Source organism: Hemibagrus wyckioides, linkage group LG03 (genome assembly GCF_019097595.1).
Source record: "Hemibagrus wyckioides isolate EC202008001 linkage group LG03, SWU_Hwy_1.0, whole genome shotgun sequence".
Taxonomy (NCBI): domain Eukaryota; kingdom Metazoa; phylum Chordata; class Actinopteri; order Siluriformes; family Bagridae; genus Hemibagrus; species Hemibagrus wyckioides.
Genome location: NC_080712.1, coordinates 17,657,487 through 17,673,226, shown reverse-complemented (window position 1 = coordinate 17,673,226; position 15,740 = coordinate 17,657,487). Strand labels below are relative to the sequence as shown.

At 38.1% G+C, this 15,740-nt stretch overlaps 1 protein-coding gene across 1 annotated transcript in view; it reads right to left on the bottom strand.

The window, feature by feature from the left end:
- Positions 1-13,697, bottom strand: part of spock2 (SPARC (osteonectin), cwcv and kazal like domains proteoglycan 2) — a 29,415-nt gene extending 15,718 nt beyond the window's left edge. The window contains exons 1-2 of the mRNA XM_058385755.1: positions 13,390-13,697; positions 2,736-2,781 (exon numbers count right to left, since the gene is read on the bottom strand). Of these exons, the coding sequence (XP_058241738.1) occupies positions 2,736-2,781; positions 13,390-13,581 (238 nt within the window). The 5' untranslated portion in view covers positions 13,582-13,697. The remainder of the gene's footprint in view (positions 1-2,735; positions 2,782-13,389) is intronic.
- Between the last annotated feature and the right edge of the window lie 2,043 nt (positions 13,698-15,740).

Sequence of the window (15,740 nt, the reverse complement as noted above, 5' to 3'; positions counted from 1 at the left end):
ATAAATACAGGACAAATAAAAAAAATAGTTTTAGAGTCAGCTATTATATGTCAGTGAATGAATCTGTACCACTATTAGGCCAAATTAAGTATGTTTATAAACCAAACACATCAAATCAAATATCTGTAAAGCAAAGTTTTCCGTTAACTTTAAATCTGATGGCCAAATCTGCAGAAATACACACTCCAGTGTTTCGAAACTACAATCATACTTTGTTGGAAATATTATATAGGTAGAGAATTAAACTGTTGCTAATAAGTTTGAATATGTAGGATTGAGGCAGCAAATCTTACTGTTTGGTCTTCACTAGTAATGCCCTTTTTCTAGTAATCAGTAATTACATCTACGCTTAAGTCACATTTGGTACTCTCATGTGTTTAGTTTTCTGGGGTTCACATCACTGTCATAGTAACCTTCACAGAATTATTTTTATTTTCCTTTAGATGTATGGAGGTATTCACTGGTACCATGGCTCTGGGTGGATCTATAATCCATGTTGCATCACTACATCCTCACTAAGATTAAAGAAAACACAAGAATGATGATGTTGCCATAGCAACAGACCCACCATAGAGAGACAGGACAATTGGTGTACTGTGATAAGTGACAAGAAATCTACTACCTTTTCCCAGACATACAACTTCTTTACCTCTGATCTCTGATTCTCCACGGTCACTCTCTGGATATAACTCTACAAAAATGCAATTAGACTCGCCTTATTGAGGCAAAGCAAAATTCAGCTTAGGAAAATGGAGAAAATCCCAGCTGCTTTAGAGTGAATTCTGCCTCAGCTTCCTGGCCTAATCGTCACCCTCATGCTTTGTTTACGCACACAGAAGCATTTAATACGATCATCACTGTCATGGAGCTGAACGCCAGAAACAAACTCCCGATCTAGCAACAAACTAAACGTGAGCTTGCACAGTCAGTAAACAGCAGACAGACTGCTGCAGATTGGATTTGGCACTGGCACTCTCACATGTTAGGATAATTGAACATAAGAGGACAGGATTTATATCTGTAAAACCTGCATTATATCTCCAGATGTTTGAGGAAAAAATAATATGTGCCTGGGACAATTTGGTAGAATTGCTTAGTAATTGATATTTATGATTGTTTCCACATAATCAAGGATGATGATCTGTATCAATTAGGGAGAAAAACAGGGCATTCTGGGATTTCCATGAAATTGATCTATAGCTACATTACATGAGCAGTCATGCACTCATTCAGACACTATGTAATCCTGAGCATAGATTTTGGCCTGACATGAGCAGCATTAGTATCTCATCATGTTAATCACATGCATACAAAGAAGCCTGTGTTTCTTCTGTTGGTCAAAAGCACTTCTAAGGATGATTTTCTTTCACCCACTGAGACATTGTTAAACTCAGACTGTTTGAGAAAGCTTCTCTTTTTGCTATAAATTGATCGGTGACCTGCGACTTGTCATTTGTCCCTACAGATCACACTACAGGTGTTTGTCTTTTAAGTGGAAACATCAGCCTAGTTTAGCAACGTGGAACCAAGAAAATCTCTCAGGTACACATCTTTCTTCTGCATCATTATTTTAACCAGAAAATGATGATTTAGCTGATGAAAGAGGAGACAAACATATCAAAAGAAAAAACACGCAGAACTCCACACTACATAACGTGCAAGAATCCAGGTTTTTCTCAGAGTGTATGGTTTTCTTGAATCTTGAAGTGTAATAAACCTCTGCTTTCGATTCTGCAGTATAATATGAAGCTACATGACATGACAGAAACACAGAAATACCAAATATAATCTCTTCAATACATCAATCATGAATAATACATATATGGTTTCATAGTCTGTATACATTTAATTTTGTTATTCAAAAAACGAACAAGAGTTAAACTAAGTTAATTTAGCGTGTCTACATTGTGCCAGCTTCCTGTGTAACAGAGCTATACGAATGTGGGTGTCAACATCTGGTATCATCTTTACGTTTAATATGCAAAATGCATATTAATTTTTCTGTGCAAATAGTGATTTTCTTTTTTTCATGCAGCATGAAAAACAAAAAATGATGTTTTTCCATTGTTCTGTTTTTATTATTAATAGATGACCGAAATAAATATATTTTTCTTTTGAAATGGAAATGAAATGACCGTTTTTCTTGCAGAGCTTACTAGTTAATAACACTTGCTATTGAACTTCTAAATACTTCATTTCTGTTAAATGGCCAGTAGTCACAGAGTTGATTGTGCTGCAGACTTTGAGTGCTAACCTAAAATAAGTCGTGAAATACAGGAACTTCTTTGATGTCTTCAGTGTAAGTGGGTCAGAACAAAGCCAATGTCACTCAGTGCTAAATCAAGCCTCCAGGACTCTTATTAGGCCTTCAGTGAAACTGACAACGATTCATTAATTACATTCTGAGATATATGATAATGGACTGCGCTGTTCTGTGGTCATCATTTTAAACTGCGAATCAAGATAGTGTTGAAATTGTGTCTTGCCATTTCTCTGCTTTAGCACTCGGCAGAGGTCACTTCATATCAGCTATAAGGTATTATATATAGATAGCGCCAGGCTGCAGGTTTAATGAGGATGTCTGTCTTCTTGAACTGTAGTTTTGACTGTTTTCTAATCTGATACTTCTGTAAAGTGCTTTGGTCATTGTGCTCTTCAAAGAACTCGGACCTGATTGTCAATCTTTCAAAATTTTGGACATGACTGTGATCGCTCTGAATATATATGAAACTTACTTTCGTTTGAGCCTTGATTTTCATCCCATGATCTGATGTAATCATCCTGGAGAAATGAAAAGAAAGATTAAATTGGTGGGGTAAATCTATAAGTAATGTTAGATTCTATCCAATGAAATCCTTATAGGGTTCTACAGAGGAGAGTAATGAACATTAACAAGTAAAAACAAGCAGAGGTTTCAGAAAAACACAAGACAAAAGCCGAGGACTGAAAGACACAAGTATGCTGGTGTTTAAATAGCTAATGATTAGAAATTCCTCATCTTAAAAAGAAACATCAAAAAGAGCCAAGGACATAAGACAGATTTAGAGCATATTACTGACCTCTACTTCCTGGAGAAACGTGAGGCAGATGAGTAAAAGAGAAAAGAAAAAGCAGACAGTTAGAGGAGAATAAGTCTCGTAGGAGATAATACAAAAGAAAAAGACGACAACGTACAACAGCTTAATATAGCTCGCTGGTCTCTAGGCAGGATAATTCATCTGCATATCTTCCAATGTGTACACTAAAATAGCTAAACTATTTCATCAGAATCTTCGCAGTCACATGTGTGAGCATTAGCACCAATTATTCACCTTGCACACATTGCTAATTGCTGCTCTGCATGTAAATAAGCGCTCTTTGCAAATATGCAGACTTCACAAACGTTTAATCAATTGTGTTAAACATGAGGATTATTATGTTTCATGAGGATTACATAAAAAAATGTGTCAGGTTTAAAAAAAAACAACCAAAAAACCTGAGCAAGATAGTGAGCATTATACTCTTATGATGAGAGATGAGAGTTAAGATGAGAGAGTTTAGCTTTAGGACTGCAATTGCAACCAACACTTTTGCACTCAAGTCTCCATCAGTGAACAGCTGATAACTTTGACTAAATAGACCTCAGGTTAAAACTAGAATGAATTTCCTGATTACATATAGTACACAGTTGTAATCAAACGGTAATGGTGAATGCTGATGAAAAGCTCTCTGAGACGATATAAGGAAAAAACTTAATAATGTAGTGAATCATCTGGGTGTCGGGAGTGTGATTAAAAATAATGCCCTTCTGCAACTGTGTACTACATGTAATCAGGAAATTCAGTCTAGTTTTAACATGAAGCCTTATTTAGAGAAATGGCTTGCTCTTAAAACTGACATCCTGAAATTATAGATTTCTGTAAAGCTTCTTTATGACAATGTCCATTGTTAAAAGCACTATACAAATACAAGTCAACTGAAATATAAATCAATGGCAGTAATCAGTGCAGATGTGCTCAATAAAAAACAATGTCAGTAACCATACAGATATACAGCTTATTTGCGCTTAGTTCCACAGTAAATACAAGCAATTCTGTGAATTTATGTGCCTTTTTCCAGGGCTGAAGTGTCTTGAGAAATACAGTCCTCTAAAAATTTACAGTACATAAAAAGTCTGCCAGAAACCTCTGCTTTGGATCATAGAGGAATAAGTGTTCCTCACAAAAGAGCATGGCACTTTGGCATTTCATTTCAAGATATTTCATTGAAGTAAATTGCTCTATGATTGGCACACCATCAACTTTGCCATTTGCATAACATTAATCAAACAGCCTCGGCCAACTAAATGCCTTTCTGTTCCATCAAAATGAAAAAAAAAAAAAGCTTCACACCCCTATAGCTTGTACAATAAAGCAATGAATGATGTCACTCTCTAAAAGGCCAGAACTTCAAACCTTGGGTAATCTATAGCACTAGGCAGATGTTGGTACCCTGGCATCTGCATTATTTAGTGTCCTGACAAGCAGAAAAAAGCATGGCAGGGCAAATCAGAGCTTTTAATCGGTCAGGGTGTTGCGGCTATTGTGTTTGGGTTGATTGTTTTGCATGTACACTGGACATCTCAGTACAAGTGTTTACACGGCACGTACTCCTACTTTCTGTACTCTTTACACTCAAACAGCAGAGTGAGTAGAAATTTACCAGCTAATATGTTCTTCGTCTTTGTGATGATGAGCAAACACTAGCATGAGTCAGAGCATACAATGTCAAAACCTGCACTTAGCTACAAGGGGTGGGCGTCAGGGCTCTCAAATATTATCAAGATGTTTTTAAATGATTGGAAATTGATGATTTTGCAATAACTATATTGTACAATACGAAAAAGATGAAGATTCCAGCATGTGTTCAATGACGTACCGTGGTCATCATCAAACACGAATATAACGGCAATACTAAACAGCACATTAAGATCAAAATGGTATTGCAATGGTAGAAATGTTCAGATTCTTTCATCTTGTCTTAACAAAGCTGTCACGGTACTAAAAAATCTTCTGATACCCTTGGGAAAATGGGTGTTAACTGACCCTTGAGGCTCTATATTGAGTGAGTACATGTCCTTCATTGGTAAGACAGCTGTGTTGCACTGTGTGAAGAAGAGCGAGTGTCAACTGTTCATCATTCTGTACAACATTCCCTGACACAGTCCAAGTAACACTGCTAGCCTTCACTTGAACTCGAAGAACCTCTCATCTTGAAGCCTGAGTAATATTTTGGATCGCAAGAGCTGCTATGTGGAGTTTTTTCTTAGATCCTGCCATCATGGTTGTGAACATAACCCAGTTATAACACAATCTCCTATGAACAATTCACATCTTTAACTAGAGTTACCTGAGCATGTAAATATCTGGTGGCATCTGGATCTATTTGATAAGCATTGGGTGCTTTTGTGTTATCAGATATTCCAGGGATCTCACAGGAGTGTCTCATCCTTCTGCGCAGCACAATATTTTTAACTCCTTTGCATGAGAGCACTGATTGAAAACCCTTTAATCTCCTAACATGCACTTCCAAAATTGAACTGCGCTCTACAAGAATGCATTAGGGCTTGAGTGCATGCATGTGGTTGTATGTGCACATGCAATTTCTAAAGCAAACTCAGCAAGGCACAGGGTGAAGAGGATTGGCTCCTTCCTTGCATTTGAGAAACGGCATAGCGGAGGAGTGATTTATACTTGTAGCCAGGCATTAAGTAATGAAAACATGTGATAATAGATACATTCCTTTCAGCATCCATTCAGGGTCACAGTGGGTCTAGAACCCATGCTGGCAGGAATATGCTCTGAACAGCTAGCCAGTCAAGTGAAAGGGATTAGACACACACACACATCTATACACATAGGAAATTTGTAGAAGTGCATACCAAAGCACCTAGAGAAAATGTACATGCACACAAGGATAACAAGCTAAAAAAGCCTAGGTTCAAGATCAAACACAAGAACCTGGAACCATGAATAACGTTATTTACAGTTCATTTCCTCTATCCTGGCGTCTTTCATCTTCATTGAAGTAATATAGACACATTAGAATGATTCCTGACAGTTCTGCCGTTTGACTCTTATAATGAAGGATTTATGTAGGAAGGATTTATCAAATTCAGATGTATCATTGTGGTGAAGGCCTCAAAATGGTCTTGCATCCCACACAAAGATAACTCTACTGGGCTGCTAGCAAACATGTGGGCTTTACACAGCTCACAAATACATGTGTTCACATTCAGTCGCTTTTCAATTGAGAATCCAATCAGTCATGTACCACGAAAAGACTAGGAATAAGCAATGCGCCCACCAGAACTCTGTTTTCACTGTCACAGCACAGTTGGACCAGACAGGCAAACATAAGCCTCCCACTTGATTTATGCACAAGGCTTATTTGACCAGGCTTTTCAGATTAGCGGCACGGTACATCAAAAGCACTGCTCCCAACCCACTCAGCTGATTCAGAGCATCCCAGCCTTCCTTCATGTTCAGGAAGATGCTTGAAGGTCTACCATTCAGCAGAGGTTTTCAGAGCCAAGGGAGACAGGCAAGCAGCTCCTCAGAGACGCATCTCTGACCCAGACTGACAGATCATTTTAAGATACCCAAAGGCTTTGCACAGAATAAAGCGAACATCTCTGAGAGAATGCCCTGCAGTTGACTAATGCCAAGCTTCTCTATTGTCTATTACGGAAACATAAAGCTGTGGGTGGCGGGTTCAGCATAGTAGTCTGTCTGCTTAGCTTTCAGATTCCAAGAAACCAGTGTGTAAGGTTAACGTGAGCAATTAATTAAATTAAGTATCTATTAATCACAGTGTGGCTGGAGGTCAATGAATGTCATATCCATGGTATAGATCAAATGTAGTGTGGCAAGACATGTCTTGTTACTGCTGTTTAACTCTGTAAAAACATTTAATTTTGTCTGGTACTATAAAACTGTGACAAGCATACCACACTGCTTTCAAGTCATCTGTATCAAGCTCAATGAATGAATCACTGTGTTAAAGCGCCGTGACTTGTTTAGATCCATGCTCCCTGAGGGTGTATTCACAAACATCTCCATGATGAACATTTCAGAAAAGTAACCGCGTATCCTCTGACTATGACAAATGCCATCAGTGACAATAACGTCAGAGAAAAATAAACAGGGTGACCTGAACATGAGGCTATTTCAATAAGGCCAGATTTATATATATATATATATATATATATATATATATATATATATATATGATATACAAAAAAGGCAATGCATTAAGCAATAAATATCACATGTATTTAAAGAAGCTCACATTTACAAAAAAAGATTACAAGACTAATAAGAAATCTCGCAGCTATTAATTATAGTAATAGTACATACAAGCAGGATGGTACCGCCAAACATCTTCCTGCTTAGTTAATATAAGTGCTACATTTAATTTGTCACAGGCACACTAACATAATCCCTGAGACTTAATTAATCCCAAACCATTCACGTTCATTTAGTTTCAGGCTCAGAGTGGATACTGCCGAGGCAAATTAACAAGCTCGTTCCAACTCAGTAAAAACGTCCTCGTTGGTAGTCTTCGATACACACTTCAGTCTCAGAACACTGCCGCAAACCCGATGAGACTGAATGACAGCTGTAAAGGTGACAGCCAGAGGGAGCAATACAATAGAGACAGAAAATCAAGTGATGCCTTTAAATGAGCAAATCTGACATGAGAAGCAGTCAATAACCCACTCTGCCCAAAAGCAGTAGAAAGAAGTGAGGGACTTGACTGCCGTGGAGCAGATCTTGACAGCTTTGACATGCCATGTCAACCTTACACATTTCCTAAATGCATTCCCAGTATACTCTGGCTCATTATGACTAGAGGCAGACTGCACTTCTCTGGCATTTGGACCAAGAGCCTGCCAAATAACCTGGCTACTCATTACTACTTTCAAAGAAAAGTCTCCAGTCTGAGGTATTCTTGGCCCTTGAGTTTATTATGTTCAAGTAAAACAGGACAGAAAGTTTACTCACTCTTGCTTTTCAACACTTTAATTGGTTCATTTCAGATGATTCAGCCGCTTTTCTTGTTAGCATGTGCAATATTTTGTGCTTAGACTGAAGACGGCGAAACAGACATTAGAAACATGGAAATGTTAAAATGGACGATAATAGTATTATTGCAATCTTAGAAATTGATTTTTTTTTTAAAAAAAAAAGAGTCTTGCTAAGAAATGTATAGGAGATTGAAAAGCACTCAAATTGCTACTGGGCCTGCTACACTTTGCACCTGCACTCCTGAATGTCCAATTCAGCAGGAAAGGGCACAGAACACAGGAATGGCATGATGAAAGACCAGTTTCCCTCGACTCAATTAAAGCCCCCCCCTTACACTGGTGTGTGGCCAGAAGCTTCTACACCCCACTCAGTTGCCTTCATTGGCTGCCTTTTCAATGTACTCCAACTTTGCTACCTATTAAGTCTGTGCCCAGTCCTTCAGGCCAAACTGCAATTTTATCAGTGCTGAATTTAGAGCAAGAAACCTGCACAGTGAATGGATTCTCTGGCTGTTGTATAGAGCTTGCTGTATTCTTTTTCTTTTTTTGTTTTTCAATAACACAATCATGGTACCAGAACATCACTATATATAAATACATTAGAGCATGGACTAAAACTAAAAAAGTCCCTGAGAGAAGACAGTGTATTAGAAATATGACAGATCTTTAATGGTAGATCATCTGACTCATCCACAGTTGACAGGTGATACCTGAGAAGTTAACCACAACAACAGTATACATATTTTAGCAGAACAAATGAAAAAATTCATCATCACCATCAAAGGTCACAGCAACAACAATATAATTTCCTTCCTTCCAGTAGGTGTGTTGTCTTTTCACAATCCCATAATGTATGCATCACAATACCTGAACACTTAAAGCATAAGTGCTGGGGAAATTTTTATGGAGGCGAACTGGTGTTAGATAAGTCCTAAGGCTAAATTTAAAGTGGAATGGACATTGAAGCACCCTTTCTCAAACAGATGACCATTTGTCATCACTAAAAAGAGGCCCAATGTCCTTTTCCCATGCCACCCATAGAGAGTCAGGTTGCTGTATTGCGATATTTGCTAACATTATGTTATACAGGATTATAGATAATCATGGCCTGTATGCAATGATGACAACACAATCTACACAGACACGCGGTTACAATCGTAATGAATCAGCGCCAGTCGTGACAGCACTGTGGGACTTTCATATAGCTGGGATACATGCCTAGCATGACTCTCACTCTTCACACTACCCAGCCAGGTATCTCATCTATCACTGAGGGTGAAGATGGATGTGCTTCAGTATTTCAGCTGCTATGGTAGTCACACTTCATTAATACATTAGGTGCACAAACACAAACGAGCATGCATTTGTACTAGTGATTAATGCTGTTGATTAGAAGCAACAAATTAATCTATTGCTCAAGCTTCAACTCCACCGATAAAGACATTATGAACTGTCATCATCATCATCGTGCTCGTCTCATCTTGAAAACATCTTCCTATCTGCAATTAGGAAGTCTGCCAAATGACAGGCTTTCCTAAGAGCAACATTATTACACTCACCTCATCTTGGTCCAGTGTGCATCTTAATACCATGGTAATGACTAGGGAGCTGGGGAGAAGATGCATGAAACATTTTGCTTCATTAAAAATGTAGTGGCAGTGTAACAGGTGCAAGCCTGACACAGTCTTCCGCTGCTGAGGGGAAGCACTGCTTTTAATGAGCTCCTTCTACACTGTGAGAGGGGGAGAGATAGAGGCTGGCAGCCACCAGAGGATTGGCCGGCTCTGTTCGTTGTTTATTTTCAGTGGAACAGATGACAGCTTCACTCCTGCTTTCTGAGAAACTCTCTCTTAGCTGCTGGTGGAGGAGGGGGCAAATCAGAGGCATGGACTCACAGAAATTGTCACATATATGCTGATAATGAGCATAAACCTATTACAACACTGAAATGGCCATTAGAAGACATGTAATTGCTTCGAGGAAAAATACAGTACATTCATCTTGTGACATGTATCACTATTTTTTACATAGAAGAAATATAATTCTATATTATATTTAGAATTCAATCAGGGTATTAATGGTATATTCTTTTATATTGTCATTCCCTTGGGTTTAAATATCAACCATGGAATAGGATTTTTATATTCTTGATTTAATATGTGAAAAGACAGAGAGCATGACTCAAATAAATTAAGTCCACAGTGTTGAAAAGCAGGATTCTCCTTAGTGTTGCCTATTTTACACTAGCCATGGCTTGTTCATTGAAAATCTTATCATAAATATTGCTCTTTGCAAATTTAGGAAAGGCAAGCATCTTGCACTTACCAAACATATCATAAAATGAACAGGCCAGCAAAAAACTCCCAAAACATACACTGATATCGTTGAAATATAGTCATCTAAACGATATTAAAACTTTAAATACACTGTACACACAAAATAAATCTATTTTAATATTCAAACACCATTTCTTAATAGTCTACACAATACACAATTGCCTGAATATGATTTATCCATCCTACAAAAGGATGTCTCAGCAATATTTGCTGATTCAGACTAAATTTCTCAACCTACAAGCTTTATGAAAACTCATATAGGTGTTTCATGATCTTATTAGATATCCTGGGCTCCAGGGCCTAATACATACTGCATAGTGCAAAGACCTGTATATAGACAGTGAGAAGAGAAAGCAACAACAGAGGGTTAGTATTTTGTCCTTTTGTTTGCTGAACTTATGTTAAACTAACTAACTGTCAGCGAATAAGCTAATGTCTGTTTTTTAGACCATCAGCAGAAGAAATATTTATCCCAGGAGATAAATATTTATATAAAATATAAAATCTTCTCCCCAATGTAGACAGCAACAGTATGCCGAAGAATGTTCATTAAATATTTATCTCTGTGTGTGAGGACATAAGCTTTTTTTTGTTCTGCTGTTTGGATTACTGTTACCATTTATTACAATGCCACTCAATACTCTGTGTCTCAAAGGACATTAAAGGTCTGAATCAATTTCGGCAATCTAACTTTCCTTGATACCCAGTGAAGATAAAATAAATATTTTCACAACCAGAACCCATCTGAATTCAATGCAGATGAACTTATTCCTATATCTGCATGGAAAGGGAAATAAACATCACTGTCATAGTCCATTTCTTTTTCAATTTGCTCAATCTATGCAATGCCATTGCAAAATTACATGACTACAATACATATTCAAATTCAATGCCCTTGTATGTAATTGGTGTCCCTACTAAGATACATATAACCTTCACAGGAGTTGTGTTCTTTAACATCCTATTCTGGGAGTGTGAAGGACACTGCTCAAAAAAATTTGTATGAAGGATGCCACTGCCTCTCACATCCTTTAAAGGATGTGCCTCTCAGCTTAATGGTGCATCTTAACCATCTCAAAGGACACATGAAGTACTAATAAATCTCTCTTCCTTTCAACAAGAGAAGAGTGTTCTTCAAAATGAATGAACTATTATGAGATACAGTTGCCAGCTTCTCGCTGCTGAATTCATACTTCTGTCAAAGCGGTTGATGTAGGTTTTCTCAGGAGAAGGTGTGGTGGATCAGATTTACAGGGGTTCTCCAGTGTCTGCTCACCAGAGACATGAAGTAACAAATCCCAAATTGCAGTTTTCAGTAACCCTTAGGAACAATGTGACTTCCCTGAAGCTGTAGCGTCACATGGAAACAAAACAAAAACACTTGCACAATGCAAAGATTTAGAACCCAATGCACTTTCTCTGCATGAAGAAGCAACACCAATGCCAGGCACTGCATCTGAAATCACATACGTCTGTTATAAACTGTACGTCAAATCCATACTACAAAAAGATTAGAGTATCTGAAACCAATGTATTCATTACCTTCAGATACTTTAGGTAAAACACAACCAGAGGCCATAAAAAAAAGAAAGAAAATCTAATGCAGACGTCCCACAGTTCACAGGAGTACAGAGATATATGACTTCTCAGGAAATCAGTCAGAAGATTATGAATGTGGTGGGTGGTAAAAAAGGAGTTACATATATATTAAAATATTAAATTGTGACTTGTTCTTTAAAGAAGGCAAAGGCCTGAAGGTCACGAGATGATTCGCCGAGGCATACATGTGAAAATTACCACTGTCACTTGAATGCTGTATCATAATTCGGAAAATGTTCTACCAGCTCTATAGCGTGTAGTACTAAATTTCAGATCCATTCAGATCCAAGCATAAGAAAATAGTTATTCCAACAGGACATTGCTATTCCTGTGAATGCAGAAGGTAGCTGATGATCAGAATACAGCGGCTCCTTTGTAGCGGAGCTTAAATGAAAAGATAATCATGTTCAAAACTCCAGCATACTTCAGTAATTCATCCCTTTCTAAATATTTCTATTCCCACGATTGAGAGGATAATACACAGTCCTGCTACAGGAGCTTAATAAATATAATTGGAAAATCATTAACACTGCTGCTTCCAATTTTCTCTTTGGGGGTTTAATGTTTCATTCACTACTGCTGGTCCATACCGTAGTTAAAGGAAAGATTTCTATTTGAGTTATTAAATACACAGCTTAATCAAAAACTAGACCTTTGGATGTTTGGCCCTTGAGTCATGACAATGTAGCTTGCAAATTTAGCTATTTATTATTGTTATTATTACAGTTATTATATAACTGTTATTATATATGTTATTATGTTATTATATTACACGTTCTCTGGTAAGGTGCGCGTGCTGCTCAGAAAAGGCGTATGGCTCAGTGTTTGTAGTTGTTAGTGAAGCAGGTATAATTATCCCATCACACATGCACATCACTGTCAAGGAATTGTAGACAATAACTAATGTGCATCTCAGCATTTGAAGATGAAAATTACTGAAGTGAAGCTTCACCTCACAGCCAACAGTGTGTGACTGACCTATTCTGTCATCTGTAAACAGGAGCAGTCCTGAATGTAGTGAGAAGCTGAACCCCTTCTAACTAACTAACAAAGCTAGCCTATTACTTCGGCCAATTCAATATTTACAAGATAATGATGACTTATTCCGTCACATTTAGTTCCCGTTTAAACCCCAAACATTTCACGTCAAGCACAAATCGGAACATGTGAAGTGCGTCGGAAACTGAATATTGTGATAACAGTGCGCTGTGTGAACGCACCATTCAGTACTGTAGCGAGCTATGCGGCTTCGGACACAGCCTTAAGGACGAACTCGACGCCAGACCTCCCGCAACACCATTCAGTGTAAATGGGGGCTTTTGTAGACTTTATGTGTCCCTACATTAAATGCGTACAAAACCAATGAAATGAACCGAAGCTCGTCTTTAGTCGTAGAAACAGACTTACATCTCGGAATCGGTTCCAGTGTTTGATCTTGCGACTGTACTGGGAAATGGTGGCCAGCCACTGCTCGTCTTCCATGAAATTGCCGCTTTTCTCAACCGCATCTTTGCCACCTCGCTTTCCGTCCGCCTGAACCGGAGACCCCGAAAGCACCAGGATCGGGAGGAGAAGAGAGAGAAGACACAGGAGCACCATGATTTCCCTTAACTAGGCTTCCGCAAGAGAGCAACCGAGTATCTCAGAGTATCTGTTTCTCCTAACAGCAAGAGATGGATGCTGAGGCTTCACTGAAATGTGACCCGATTACAGGATGCTGCTTACACACACTGCTAAGGGGAGAGAGAGAGAGAGAGAGAGAGAGAGAGATGCAGTATATCAGGTATATTTGCAGCAAACATCATGTTTTTGTTCTACAGATCACACAAGATAAATACAAAATATGCATACATTAAGTCAGTCTTAAAATGATATATACGCCAATTTTTCTTAACAAAATAATATTTCTTGAAGTTTTGCTATAAATCTCTGAAAACGCTTGTATGCTATATCTGGGACAGTTCTATAAAGAAGAATATGTTATAATTGAGAATATTCAAAAGGATGCTCAAAGGCTGCTCATAGGACACACAAAAAGTCTAAGCAGCATGTGGTCATACAAGCTATTAAGATATACACACATTTGTTATTTATTAAGAAACATTATTCCGTTCTTGTTCTTGTGCAGTATTAAAACCTTTGCCCAAAGTATGAAGTGGTTTCATCACATAGGCACTTAATAAATATGTATCAAGGTGTGTTTCCATGTGGTACCTCCATGAATACCTCTTTTGTACTCTTTTAAGAACAACAACTAAAACCAACACAGTATGCACAGTCAGGGAAAGGACTACCCAAGGAAGTGACCTTCGAGAGGCCTGGACTAAACACTTTCCTGCTTTGTCAAGTGAAGAGATGAGAATGTATTTGCACAGGGCCCAGAAATCGTTGAAAGCCACAGTATCCAATGTGCAGTATGTAAATTTACTCAAATTGGTGAGTGAATTTACATACAGCTGTAGGCTGAATGGCGGGTTGTTGTTCTCGGCAAAAATATTATGCTTAAATAAAAAGTCAATTGTAATCACCAACATTGGTTACTGAACTAAATATTAAATGTATTAAAACACTGCAAGCAATCAAATAAACCTCAAGTATTTCAAATATAGTAGTGGAGTAGTATGTTTTTACTATTCATTTATATCTTTGATCTTAACTAACTTGATGTAACACAAAATATTAGACAATACACATATACAAAGCATGTGTAATCCTGTGTCACTCAGTCAGTGTGTGGTGTAATCCAAACCACAAACACCCAGGGGAACTTTCTGGTGTTCAACTATTTACTGTAGGGGCATACTGTACATGAGCATTGCTGGTTATGTGATTGAGGCTCTCAGTGACTTTCAGTGATTGTCAGTGACTAGTGATTCAGTAATCCAAAGAGCTGCAGGTCTGAAACACTACACCAAAGACAAACAAAGACAACATGGACCAAATCCTTATGGAGAATTGTATATACCTTTTGTGATAAGCATACATGGTAATATATATCCGTTGAGACTATACCCTACATGATACACTATATTGCCAAAAGTTTTGGGACACCCCTCCAAATCATTGAATTCAGGTGTTGTTTTTCAGGTGCTGGGCTTGGCCTCTTAGTTCCAGTAAAAGGACATTTTGGACAATTTCATGCTCTCAACTTTGTGGGAACAGTTTGGGGATGGCATCTTCCTGAGTCCTGACCTCAACCTGATAGAACACCTTTGGGATGAATTAGAGCAGAGACTGTGAGCCAGACCTTCTTGTACAGCATCAGTGCTTGACCTCACAAATGTGCTTCTAGTGTAATGGTAAAAAATTCCCATAAACACACTCCTAAACCTTCCCAGAAGAGTTGAAGCTATTATAGCTGCAAAGGGCAGGCCAACTCCATATTACATTCATGTGCATGTAAAGACAGACATCCCAGTTTTGGCCTAGCTCGCAGTCTCTGCTATAATTCATCCCAAAGGTGTTCTATCGGGTTGAGGAAGGGGTCATCCCCAAAAGTTGAGAGCATGAAATTGTCCAAAATGTCTTGGTATGCTGAAGCATTAAGAGTTCCTTTCAATGGAATTAAGGGACCAAGCCCAACCCCTGAAAAACAACACCTGAATTCAATGATATGGAGGGGTGTCCCAAAACCTTTGGCAATATAGTGTACATACTGTAAATAAATCCAGTAAGAATGTTTCCCTTAATTTTCCATGTGTTACATTCACAAGATGCAACATAACTACTTTTAAATAAGATTAAATGTACAATAAGAT